Source organism: Polypterus senegalus, chromosome 6, assembly GCF_016835505.1.
Source record: "Polypterus senegalus isolate Bchr_013 chromosome 6, ASM1683550v1, whole genome shotgun sequence".
Classification (NCBI taxonomy): domain Eukaryota; kingdom Metazoa; phylum Chordata; class Cladistia; order Polypteriformes; family Polypteridae; genus Polypterus; species Polypterus senegalus.
In genome coordinates this window covers 2,207,422-2,221,622 of record NC_053159.1, presented here as the reverse complement: position 1 = coordinate 2,221,622, position 14,201 = coordinate 2,207,422, and the positions used below count along the sequence as shown (strand labels likewise).

Genomic DNA, 14,201 nt, shown 5'->3' with positions numbered 1-14,201 from the left:
CCTGGGACTGCGTTTGGAAGAGCTGGGCCTGGTGTTTGGGGCTCTGGGACACCCCCATGTGGTTACAACAGCTTGTTAGTGAAAATGCAAGCTGACATAAATAAATTAAATTATTTTGGTAACTATATTAGTAATACCAAAAAAACAACAAGATTTGATAAACTATGTTGTAAACACTGCATGAGTACAAAATAGACATTCCAGAGGTTATTGCATTTATTGACTTCATTACCCACTGTGATGGAAAGCAGGGAGGATGGATGGGCTGGGGTGGGTGGTGTTCCCTTTCTTGGGTCAGGTGGGTATCATAGCAGAAGAACAGAGGGAGACTAGTGGGGCTGTGTGGTCCCCCAGTACCCTTGGTGGCAGCATCTCTTGTAGTGGGTCTACCATTTGTGGACCTGTAGGACAGCATGGGATCTTGGGAACTTGGGTCCTCCTGCCAGAAAGTGGCTCCCTTATCCTATGGAAGTTCTACCTGACTCAGAAGTAATATGTTGGTTGGCCGGGCAGTTGCACCAGAATTGCTCTCGGATCCTGGCTGAAAAGGAACTGCTTCACCTCACCCAGGCAAGTTGGGGTCGGGGAAAAGAGGAAGACAACACTCGTGTGGGAGGACTGGAGGGACAGGAAAGAAAGACTGGAAAAGAAAGGAAAGAGATATACTGTGGAAGAAGAAGAAGACTTGTGTGGGTGAAGTTGTGTCTGGAGTCCAGGGCTCTGTTACTCCCTCTAGAGGTCACACCACGCTACTTCTAATTTGCTCGTGACTTGATATGTGTAAACAAAACTAAAACGGTGAGTTACAAAACTAAAGTTACATACCGCAATGTGCAAAACACTAAAGTCTGCTGCCATAAAACAGGACGCCTCAGATCCTCGACATGAAATACAACTGTAAAGTGGCCCTTTTCTTGAAGACCGCGGCACTTGCAGCAACACACGGTGGCAGTCCTCACAGATGAAGTATCTGTGTGTGTTTTTACATTTCAGGGTGGTCAATGATTCAGCAGATTTTCTGAACCCGTAGGTATTTTTCATCCATCAATTTCCCAAAGCTCTTCTACATTGCAGGCTGCAGGAAGCCGAGATCTGTCACAGCTCTAATGGTGCGACGCTGGAAGTGAGACACTGCAGAGCAGACTGCGTCACACACTCACCCAGCACACGCCAGTAGTGCCTATCACTCTGTCTGGACTGGAAAAGGAAACCGAAGAACATGCTGTCGTGTGAAAAAGGAAGTACACCCCATGAAATGCTTTTTTGTCGTATGCAGGCATTCATTTAATGCGAACGGGATCTATGGATAAAGGCGACATCACAAACATCAGGATACACTGACGAGGGACGTTCAAAAAGTTTCCGCACTTTTATATTTTCGTTGGAAACGGTGAAGACAGGAGGAGTAGTAATTGGGTATTAAAAAGTTGGTATGACGCTGGGAAAATTGCATCGCAAACGAAGGTGACTGCCATATATACTCGCATGTATAAGAAGATGTAAAAAAAAATAAATAAATAACTAAGTGTTGTATTTTTGAACGGGCATATAAGTCGGGGTCTTGAAACTCGAAAAAATCAGTCATAAAATCAGACCCCGACTTATACGCCCGTTCAAAAATACAACACTTAGTTATTTATTTATTTTTTTTACATCTTCTTGCCTCCACCAATCACTCACCAGTTTCTCAGACGCATCGAATTTTGTTGCCAATTTCTTTCGCCACTTCAACGACGTTTAACTTAAAACCAGCTTCATATTTTCTTCTGATCGTAGATAAGGGATGCTCTTATGATAAAGGTGTATGAGGGTGTGAGATACAAAAAACACAAATCAGTGTGAACGTCGCTTCGGAATAGTTCAGGCATTAAATACCGTGTGGTCACATAGGCACAACACATAGAAAACAAGGCCGTGTGCCCCGTGGTTACTCGCTCAGGTCGGTGTTAGCATATCGTAATCTCTTGGACCAATAGTGTGAGTTTTCCACATTCGACTTATACGACCGACGTCATAAAATACCAGAAGTTCTACGATTAAATCCAGGTAGATAAAGTCGGTAGATAAATCCTTTGACTTGGACTCCTTAGTTTCCCGTACCTCTGATTCCGACTCCTCTGTATTTAATATGCTGATGTATTTTCCGTGTTGATTAAAGGAAAGCAACATCCACGTCATCATTTAACCACAGAACTACCGGCTAGGACGCTGACTCTCTACCGTACTGGCCAGTTTAAACCCCTGAACACACATCAGGCCGCAGCACACACCTCCGCCTCCACCATTACACTCGAATCAACTTGTTAGACACATTAGATCTGAAATAATAAAATGAAAACCCTTTTTGTATTGTACCATAATCCAGATTACAATAAGTGAATGTGTCAGATGAACTTCACACTAGTCGTAACACAACTGTGCACTCGGCTTTATTCTTACATCAGACAAGTACTTCATTAGCACTGTTGCTTGTGAAAAGGGACATTTGAACTTGCTGTATTTTATTTTCATTACGATTTACATTTATTAGGAGTCGGAGTTGGTACATTTTTGCCGATTCCAACTGCAGGTACCCAAAATTGTCTCCGACTCTGACTACTCGACTCTGGTAAAATCAAGCCCCAACTTAAACGCAAGTGTATATGATATGTAGAAAAGTGATGTCATTTGTTTTTGAAATTCTTAATAAATAAAGAGTTAAAAAAAAAAAAGTGCGGAAACTTTTTGAACGTCCCTCGTACATGTTGTAGTCCATTGTATCATTTTAATGAACATAAATGCAAAAACGTGTGTGCACCCCTCCTTTTATCACAACCTCAAATGACGTACAATCAGGTAGACATGAACAGAACATCACGAGAGATGACCTCGTCTGAACCTCTCCTCTCATTTCAACCTCAGACACTGACTTGAGTTTGCCCTTCACTGTTGAAGCATGTGTTATCATCTCTGAGAGATCTCCGAGACCTTCAGAAAGAAGGAGTCTGGGAAAGGATTTCAAAAGAACTGGAAATCAACCACCCCACTGCCGAGAAGATCATCCAGCAGCAGAGAAGACTTCAAACCACTGCCAAGTAACCAGTCCAGACCAGGCCACCTCAACACGTTCAGCCTTAGAGCACAGCACCCTAAAAAGCTCATCACGGGACCTCCAGGAAGCTCTTGCCACCGTTGATGCCAAAGTGCATGAGTCTAACGTTAGAAATGAGATGGTGTGCCAGGTAGAAACCAGAAATGACATCAGGGCAAGACTGAAGTTTGCCCGCCAACACCTAGGCAAAGACCAAGACTTCTGGACCAATGTGATCTTGAAAGACAAGACAAAGATTGAGATATCTGTGGACAGCATTAAACCAGAAGAGCCCAATTAAAACTGTAAAGCATGGCGGTGGGAATGTTCTGGTCTGGGGCTGCTTTGTGGCATCAGGGCCTGGGCAGCTCACTACAGCACAATCCACTAAGAAATCTTCATTGTACCAATGTGAGACCATCTGTCACAAGACCGTGAAGCTCAAATGAAGGTGGACCTAGTAGCATGGCAATGACCCTAAACATTTGGTGAAGCCAAATGGAGGGTCCTGGAATGGCCAAGTCAAACCCGCATCTGAATCCCTTCAAGATGCCGTGTGTGGAGGGTGGGGATTTGAAACGGGCCAAGAATGCAGGACACCCCTCAAACATTGGACAGGAACAATGGCTGTCCTTTAATTTCCTGCTTGAATGGCCGACCGGGTCCCAAGTGGATTTATGAGGAACGTGTAAGGTTTCATATCCTTTTATGAAAAATGAAAATGTCAACCCTCTGCATGAAGTTGAGGCCATTCGGCCACCTATTTGTGCGCCGACAGCTCTCACATTGACATCACCACATGGATAATGAACGGCTCTGGCAAGGTGCATTCACTTTGTCCTGGCATACCTTGGGTCAGGTTCTTTAATTATATTTTTAAATGCCCGGCTTTTGACAAAAGACGTTTTTTGTTTGGCTCTGTGCTTCACTCCGGTCATGTGCTCATGTTATAGAATACACAATACAAGGGCATATTTTGTAATGGCAGTGTTTTGTATTGTGACATTCGATACACTGAAATCTCGTCTCAGGCCTGATATCTGCATGGGAGCCACTGCTAAAAACAACACCAGCATACAACAAAACCCCCAAATGTTGACATCAAGGAAAAAACAATCCTTCATTCACAATGACGTCACAGGAGGCCTGTGGCCATAGCGATGGTGGCTAAAGCATCAGTCACTGTACTGAAGTGGACTAATATCTATTCATGGATAAATCAAATAAGGGTCAAAAATCTGGAGCTACCTCTTCAACGACGTTCCTTTTATCCAATAATAATGTTTGGAGGAAGATGCGGAGTGGAGGGAGTACAACTGCTGCCCCCCTAATCTAGCATGCTGGCTTCAGAGCTGAGGCTGGCGTGTGGAGTTTGTATGTCCTCCCCATGTTTGTCTGTGTTTTACTTTGTGTACTCCATTGTTCCTCTCACATCCCCAAAGCCGAGCAGGCTCCATTAACTGCTGACGCTATATTCTGCATATTCGTTCATAGAAAACACACTGCTGTTTTTATCTGCCATAAGCATACACTTTTAAAGTTTTTCTTTGTTTTATACAGGCGAGGTTACCTCTCATTGCGATACGCCTGCCTTATGTACTGCTGTCACGTATGCACTGGCTCGATCAAGGCATGTGATAACCGGCCAGGGCGAGAGGAGGCGCTGCCGTTAACGTTCTCATCTCCTTCTCTCCCCACAGCTCAAGAGAAACTGCCCAGTGATGGCACTTAGCTCCGCCCCTTTCCCGTGTACACGCTACAAAGAAGCCCAGCTGCCCAGAAGGAGTCGTCATTCTCTCCTGAGAGCGAACCGAAGAGAATGACCCTTGCATTACACTCAAAGCCGAGAGCTTATTTTGTGTTTTGTGCTCCAGTGCCTTAAGACGGATTTTGAGTTGGACTTGCAGTAATTAAATGGGATGTCCCGGTTGGTTTCATTCCTGCAAATGACCCACACTGTGAAATGAGTCCGTGTGGCACGTTCCAGACACAAAGATGAAATGACTGCATACTGGCAAACGAATTCTGAAGAACAATTGACATCAGCTTTGCCCTGCCCACCGAATACCTCGCTGAGAACCTTGCTGATCCGCACCACTAGCCCTGGACCTACTGGCTTTGAGAGCTTCATGCAATGTGCACAGTATAACAGTTGTAACATGAAATGAAATGCTTACGCCCTATCTGCTGCCATCAACCAATAATACAACAAAAATAATAATAAAAAAACACAATTATACCCGCATAGTTACGGGAAGTGGCAATGGACAAAAACCACACACAAGCCATATGGTCTGTACACAGTCTCTCATCCTGGATTTATACTCCTGTAATGTCTGCCCAATGGCAGAAGTAATGTCGTTTACGATATTGCCGGCCCTCCTAGTAAGACCCGCCGTAACAGATGATATCCGGAGCTGTTCCACAGACAGTTCTCACCACCCGCCATAAATCCAACACCGAGCAGAGGCCAAATCAGACTGTAATAGCACTGCAGTGTTACTAAAATTCTGACTTTGCTATCAATACCAGCTTTCAGATCTCCATACGCAGTACCAAAATTAGTTCAAAAGCAAATAACGGATTAACTCCAGAACCTCCATGGTCTCACTGCAGCCTCCCTGTTGCGCAGCGCCATTGCACCACACTACACACGGCTTCCTTTTTAAAGCAGTGAAGTCCCGATCACAACAAAGCAATGGCGGATGATACCCTGAGAAGTCCTGATCACGTCAAAACAGTATTCCCCATTGAAGTCGTAATTGTGTCAAAGCAACGGGAGTCTCCCGACAAGTCTCAGTCACATTGATGTGTGTACTTTTGTTTCATGAAAACTACAAAATTGATTTTTTTCTACAACTAGAGTTAGGGTACCACAAACCCAGAAATGCTGGTACCATACTGTTTTTCAGTACTTTACCATTACCAGTATACCGCACGACGGTATAGCACCGGCCCAAATGCTATCAATTGTGAGAACTGCTAAGGTTCCTAGCTAACATACTGAATTTCCTTAACCTTTTCAGGATATGTTAACCATCTGGGAGGGGTTAGGAGACCATGTAAGGTCCTCACAGATGCAAATGCCAAGAAACTTAAAGATGTTAACCCACTCTACATTTGTCTTCCTCATCCACAGGTCTACGATCATCTCCTTTGTCTAACTGACATGATGACCATCCTGCCAAACCCACCACCTCCTTCCTGTAGGCAGACTTATACCTCCCACAAATGACTATGGTACCATCAGCAAAGTTGACACTACTGGTGTTTTTCTGACAACCATAAGTAAAAGAGGATGGAGCAGAGGACTCGGTACACAGCCCTGCGGAATCCCAGCACCAGTCATTCAGATAATAGAGGTGGGACTTCCAACTCTAACTGAGGGATACACTAGTTCATGACTAAAATAATAAGACAGTAAAACCGCCAGGGGCCGGGACTGAGGCTGTGATGGATAATAGAAAAGATGAATAACAGAACAGCGACTTTAAAGATGATATACAGTAAATTAGTTTAGCGAATAGTCATATTTATTTACAAAAACAAAAAAAAAACATATTAACAAAATATAACATAGTATTAACAAAATGAATTAATTTATATAATACTAGCTGTGTAAGCCCACATTGTAAAAAGCCCAGGGTCCTAGAAACTATTGAAATTGTCAGAAAAGAAATTGAAATGTAGAGGTGAGAGGTAATTGAAAGGAACTCCTCTGGGTGTCTCTCTCCTAGGAGGATTCATTTTGCCTGCATCACTTCTGTATTAACGGCTAAGCGAGTTTGTCTTTCTTTGGAGGATTCGTTCTGCCGACGCGCTCACCTCGCTTGTGTATTAACGGCTAAGAGAGTTTGTCTTTCATCGGAGGATTTGTTTTGCCGACGCACTCACTTCGCTTGTGTATTAGCGGCTAAGCGAGTTTGTCTTTCTTCGGAGGATTCGTTTTGCCGATGCGCTCACCTCGTTAGTGTATTAACGGCTAAGCGAGTTTGTCTTTCATCTGAGGATTCGTTCTGCCGACGCGCTGACCTCGTTTGTGTATTAGCGGCTAAGAGAGTTTGTCTTTCTTCAGAGGTTTCGTTTTGCCGACGCACTCACCTCACCTGTGTATTAGCAGCTACACAAGTTGTCTTTCTTCAGAGGATTCGTTCTGCTGACCTGCTGGCCTCGCTTGCGTATCCTTGGAGACGGGGCCCTTAACCAGACTCCACCTCTCAGACACACACTTCCAAAGTAGATGTTTACATATAAGATTGTAACGACCAGTGTAATAAGAAAATACAACTCAGAGGTACTGGAAGGTACTGCAATTTTTCTATGTTTTACTTGGAGTCTTTGTTCCGTTACAAACAGTGCCTTGTCTTATACTCCGTTATCTGGGTTACAGAGCACAACTTCAAAACAATAAAAGAAACCTCTCTCTACCAATAATCATCTCGTGTCACTCACATTCTGTCTTTTTCTATACCACAAACACTCCTGCTTATTGTCTCCTGACTCCCTACTCTGGTCACTGATGTCTGCCCCTTACAGAACAGAAGCCCTTCACCCAGTCCCATAAGTTACACAACATTCCGCCATTTCTGCTCCTGCACAGCGCATCACAAGCTGCTTACACATCACAATATATTAACAAAACATAATATAACAGAATTTAAAAAGAAAATGACAATGCAGAAGAACATTAACATTAATACAGAATAACATTAACGTCGGTGGTTTCCATTTTCGACACGTTTCTCAATTTTACCAGCATTATGTTTTATATCATTCACTGTTGTTCTTCCTACTCCTTAAATTGAAGCAAAACCTGAAGTGCTTTTGACGTTTCGTAATTGTTTAACAATTTGCATTTGCTTACCGGCCATAACAATGTATCGTAGATTAATTATAACAAAAGGGAAAAGCTACGAAATACCATTAAAGCTGAAGGTACGTAACTGACACTGTGATTTGAAAATGGGGCATGTCACGTGGTGCTGGGGAAAAACACTCCGTGCTGGCAGAAGGAAGAGCTGTTCCAACGTGCCGAGCTCACAGCGTACCACACGGCAGAACCAATTGGGAGAAGCTGGCATGCGCAGCGTTTGTTTTTTTTGTTGCCCTGATAGTTAATGGAGACTGCCGGTTAATTGAGGTTTTACTATAATAATATTACATTTATATAGCGCTTTTCTCACTAGTGAGTGGGGAGCCACTTCAACCACCATTAATGTGTGGCACCCACCTAGGTGATGTGATGGCAGCCATTTTTGTTCACCACACATTTGCTGTCAGGTGATGAAGTCATGAGAGAGAGAGCCAGTAAGAGACAGAGGGTGATTAGGGGGCCAGAATGGCTAGGCCATGGTGGTCAATTTAGCCAGGACATCAGGATCCACCCTACTCTTTATGAAGGACAACCAGGGATTGTTTATGACCCCAGAGAAGTCAGGACCTCGGTTTTATGTCTCATCCAAAGGACAGCACAGTGACCCCCATCACTGCACTGGGGCATTATGGGTAAGCGCCCCCTGCTGGCCTCAACAACACCTCTTCCTAGATTGTGTACTAGTCAGGCGGATGACCTCTTCTGAAGTGCGTGTGCTACGGCTGCTGGCATTTGCTCAATGTGGGCTGCGTAGGAATGGGACTCTACAACACAGAGTGCCACTGAATGCAAGAGGTTATGATACTCTGATGTGAAGCACACAAACTGAAGAGACTCAAATTGCTGATTTATTTATATTTGTTTTATATTTGCATAGGAATTTTAAATGAAATCAGTGGCACAGTGTCAGACTTGCAAATGAACAACTGGGTTCCATTCACATTTTCAGTGCTGAGGAACTCCAGGGCTCTTCTCAAATGCATTTTCTTAAACAACAAGACAACTGTGCTCTCTCTGTGCAGAACATCCAGTAATTACACGTTAAGGATTAAAGTATGTCGGGAATTCTGTATTAACCAATTATTAGTGCACTTTTATAAAAAGATGGTTTAAAAAGGAGTGTAGTATTCTTTACTGACATTTCTAACTCTCTCGATTAATGAGAACTCAACATAAGGAAACAACACATTTTTTTCCCCAAATCAGGAATATGCTCGGATGGACTTTTCAATAGCAAATCTGAATAATTTTGTCCTCACCTTAAAGTTGCTGGAGTTAACCCAAGAGGTGGCAAGGCCATCGACCAACCTATCCAACATAGTCTGATCATGTTCCAAATCTGACGACTTCTGTCGGTCTGAGAAGTAGTCTATCAACTCCTGGCCCACTTGCAGCCTCCGCCCCACATCTTTCTGCATCACTTGTGCCAAGCAGTACTCCATATTGGGTTCCATAATGCAAAGTACTGTATACTAGGACCAAAAGTCAAAGCAGCAGCAGCAGCGACAACAAAAAAAGTTTCAGTTAGTTGTTCAGCATAAAAGAGACAGCTCTTTATTTTTATCCCAGAGGTTGACCCTGCATTCGCTGAAGGTTACTGAAAGGGTGAAATATGGGGATACAAGCTTGAGAATGACAACAATGCACCATGTGTGTGCGGGCAGAGCAGCTGCTGGGCTCTTTTTTTTTTTTTGAAGTGGTTCAAATCAGACTGTAAGCAGCAGTTCTTGTAATGGATATGGCGATAGTCCTAGCAGTAAGGAGAGAAGGAGGAGGGGCTGAAACCGGAGTCCTTCATAATTTAGTAGCCCATAATTCCGATGCCATCCTGTGAAGAACAAGCAAAAGAGAAAATGTTAACAAATGGAGAGTCGGCCTTCAGAAAAGTACTTGACATGGCATGCATACTGTAATTGTTGTTTGCCTTTGCTCTCTCAGTAACGGGTTAAAAAATGTTGACTATTTGGACAGAAGATAATACAAAAAATAATAACAACTAATGAAAATGAGTAAGTATTAAAAAGAGAAATATAAAAGAAGCTATGCACCACAAAATGTATCATTCACAGAAAGACAGCTAGATATGCGAAAGGCACTATATGATAGATAGATAGATAGATAGATAGATAGATAGATAGATAGATAGATAGATAGATAGATAGATAGATAGATAGATAGATAGATAAGATAGAAAAAAGGCACTATATAATAGACTAGCCATCCCCCACAGGTCCACCCGCGTAGTAGTGAAACAGGACAAACTTTAAAAATCAATAACCAAACAGGTATCGCTAGCTAATCGCAGGCAAGGTCCACTCTAAAACTTGATCAGAGGTAGAGCAATACAAACTGTGGATGGAGCACGAGTGAGGAGGGCCCGGCCCAGCTCCCCACTCCTTACATTACGCTGCATAACCCCCTTGGCCCGCAGCCTCTCTCTCAGATTAGCGCAAATAAATCGTTCCTGCAAGCAAACTATGAATTTCCCCTTGGGATTAATAAAGTATCCATCTATCTATCTATCTATCTCTATCTATCTCTGATACTTAAGGAGATGACAGAAGTCACAAAAATCAACTGGAATGTTCAAGAAAATTATTGAAAAAAACACAATCTAAATTTGTTAAGTAGTTCTCTTGTGAAAAGTGGACGGACAGACAGACAGACAGACAGACAGACACTGGATTTTTTAGATAGTATTAAAAAGAGAAACATAAAAGAAGCTATTCACCACAAAATGTATCATTCACAGAAAGACAGCTAGATATGTGAAAGATACTATATGATAGCTAGAAACAAAAGGCACTATAACACAGATAGATAGATAGATAAATAGATAGATAGATAGATACAAAAGGCACTATATAATGATAGATAGATAGATAGATAGATAGATAGATAGATAGATAGATAGATAGATAGATAGATATGAAAGGCACTAGATAGATAGATAGATAGATTCACTGGCCAGATTATTAGGCCCACCCGTACACCTGCTTATCCATACAATTTTCTAATCAGCCAATCACGTGGCAGCGGTGTAATGCATTAAGTCCTGCAGATGGCCGTCAGGGGCTTCAGTTCATGTGCACATCAAACACAGAATGTGATCTCAGGGATCTTGACTGTTGGTGCCAGACAGGCTGGTTTGAGTATTCCTGTAACTGCTGATTTCCTAGGATTTTCACTCACCACAGTCTCTACTGTTTACTCAGCCTGGTGTAAAAAAACAGAAAACACCCAGTGAGCATCAGTTCTGTTGATGAGAGGGGTCAGAGGGGAATGGCCAGAGTGGAGCGAGCTGACAGAAAGGCTACAGTAACTCAGATAACCACTCTGTACAACTGTGGTGAGCAGAAAACTATTTTGGATATGCCCAACACGTCATGGGCTACAGCAGTGGAAGTGCATGTTGGGCTCATCTCTTATCCGCCAAGACCTGAAAGCTGAGGCTACAGTTGAGAGCTGAAGACTGGAAAAGCGTCGCCTGGTCTGATGAATCTCGATTTCTGCTGAGGCACACAAATGGTTTGCACCAACAGTGTGAATCCACGCGCACTGCCTACCATGTATCAACAGCCCAGACTGGTGGTGGTGTTTGGAGTGTTTAGTTGTTACTCTCTGGGGCCTGTTAATACCAATCAGTCATGAATTGTGAGCCTTTGTGAGCACTGTTACTCACCATAACTTCATGGCCACAATTTGCACATCTTCTAATGGACACTTCCACCATGATAATGCACCATGTCACAAAGCAAAAGTCACCTCAATCTGGTTTCATGAACATAATAAAGATTTCAGTGTTGTTCAGTGGCCAGCCGAGTCACCAGATTTGAATCCAACAGAACACCTCTGGGATGTGGTAGGACAAGGGATTCGCAACATGAACAGGCAACGGAAAAATTGTGTATATCAACGTGGACCAGAATCTCAAAGGAATGTGTCCAACATATTGTGGAATCAATGCCATGAGAGCAAAAGAAGGCCCTGCCAGCGTTAGTGCAGTCGTCCAAAGAATGGGCTCAGTAAGTGTAAATACGGCCTACACCAGGGGTCCTGGAGGGCCGCAGTGGCTGCAGGTTGTTGTTCCAGCCACTTTGTTAATTGCCAGCCAATTACTACTGATACTGAAACACACTTTATTACCCTCATTTAATTTTGCTTGCTTTTTAAGAGATCCTTAATTTGGCAGTCAAACAATAATGAAATACCAAGTGAGCCAACACAACAAGATAACCTGATCTGATTTGCGCCTCTGTGTCCATCCCGTGAAAGTCTGAGAAATGTCAATCTGTTTTGATCCACGAGGCGCTCACGAGAAAACAGAAATCAACAGTTTTGAAAATGTCTGCTGTGGCAGAATACGACCAACAATCAGCCACTGAAGTAAATTAAGGTTTTACTAATAACAAGAATGAACAAGTCGGTTGGATTTTGTGACCCCCCTGTCATAGCTGGTCATACAGTGGCTTACTTTGCATTTCACTTTTCTTTAGCTGCTTGTTAATGGAAAAAAAAAAAGAAATAATCAAGGAGGTCCAAGTGTTAAGAAGTCAATTAAAATGAAGCACAACAAGTCTGATGAGCGGTAGTCACTGGTGACTAATGGAGAAAATAGCCACTGCGCCCCTTCAGGATCTGAGTGTGACACCCCTGGCATGGACAATTACTGGCACTCCTCATTAAGCCAATGAAAAGCTAGAATCCCAAAAAGCTGAATGATCCAAATGGGCACAACAATCAGAGTTGGCATGAACACACATTCACCATCTTTATCTTCCCATTTATCTACAGTGGGGGAAATGAATATTTGATCTCCTGCTGAATTTGTACGTTTGCTCACCAATATATAAAAATGAACAGTCTCTAATTTTTATGGTAGTTTCATTTTAATGGATGGAGACAGAATATCAACCAAAAACCCAGAAAAGACATTACATAAAAGTTACAAATTGATTTGAATGTCATTGAGTGCCCTGCAGTGGGCTGGTGCCCTGCCCAGGGTTTGTTTCCTGCCTTGTGCCCTGTGTTGGCTGCCGTGACCCTGTAGTTAGGATATAGCGGGTTGGATAATGGATGGATGTCATTGAGTGAAACAAGGATTTGATCCCCTACAGAATTCTGGCTCCCACAGATTGACGGTGCGCCCACGTGGGACACAGATTACAATCAATCGATCGATCAATTCCAGGTGCTCCTGATCTCAATTTGTGATGTGTATTGAGTTCACCTGTCCACAGAATCCATTTCTTCCAATTCCATCCTCTCCACCACCACGGGCAACGCCAAAGATCTGTAAATGGACGTCAAGGACAGGACTGAAATGGGCTACAAAACCATCAGCATAAAGCTTGGGGAGAAAGTGACGATTATTCGGAAATGGGAGAAATAGAAAATGCCCATCATTCGCCCTCGGTCTGGAGCTCCATGCAAGATCCTTTATGTAATGTGTTTCTTTCTGGATTTTTGGTTGACATTCTGTATCTCTCCATTAAAATGAAACTACCATAAAAAGTAGAGACTGTTTATATCTTTGTAAATTAACAAATTTACAAATTCAGCAGGGGATCAAATAATTATTTCCCCCACTGTATATAGATGGGAAGATAAAGATGGTGAATGTGTGTCTATGCCATCTATGATTATTGTGCTCATATTGTGAGTGAGTGTGGGTATTATTATTATTATTACGATTATTATTATTGGCTGATGCTTTTATCGGGATATGTTAACACTGGTGGCAGCCAGTCTGTGCTACAGGCCATGTGCCCTGTGACGGACTGGCATCTCATCCAGATTTGGTTCCTGCCTTGTACCCAGTGCTGCAGGGATTAGCTGCAGTTCCACGTGACCCAACAGTTAGTTCAGGCAGGACACATTTGTTCTCTTCTAAAGCTGCTGATATGCACTGCAACTAACATCATGTCCAAAAGGAGGCAGCCTCTGAAAAAGATTTAGGGGTTTATGTGGACACATTTCATCATCTGAGCAACGCGCAGAAGATATTTAAAAGGGCATTAGAATCTTCTTCTTCTTTCGGCTGCTCCTGTTAGGGGTTGCCACAGCGGATCATCTTCTTCCATATCTTTCTGTCCTCGTCATCTTGTTCTGTTACACTCATCACCTACCTGCACGTCCTCTCTCACCACATCCATGTTGAAGACAATTTAATGCACTGGGGAGACCACGTCTGGAGTACGGTGTGCAGTTCTGGTCAGCACACTACAAGAAAGACATAGCAGCACTTGACGCCGTACA

The 14,201-nt window shown here is 43.0% G+C and overlaps 1 protein-coding gene across 29 annotated transcripts in view; it reads right to left on the bottom strand.

Annotated features, from left to right (window-relative positions):
* The window catches only part of clasp1a (cytoplasmic linker associated protein 1a), a 317,477-nt gene that overhangs the window by 284,008 nt on the left and 19,268 nt on the right, over positions 1-14,201 (bottom strand). For all 29 annotated transcript variants that reach the window (XM_039755243.1, XM_039755255.1, XM_039755246.1 and 26 more), the window contains exon 2: positions 9,203-9,771. In XM_039755243.1, the coding sequence (XP_039611177.1) occupies positions 9,203-9,397 (195 nt within the window). In that variant the 5' untranslated portion in view covers positions 9,398-9,771. The remainder of the gene's footprint in view (positions 1-9,202; positions 9,772-14,201) is intronic.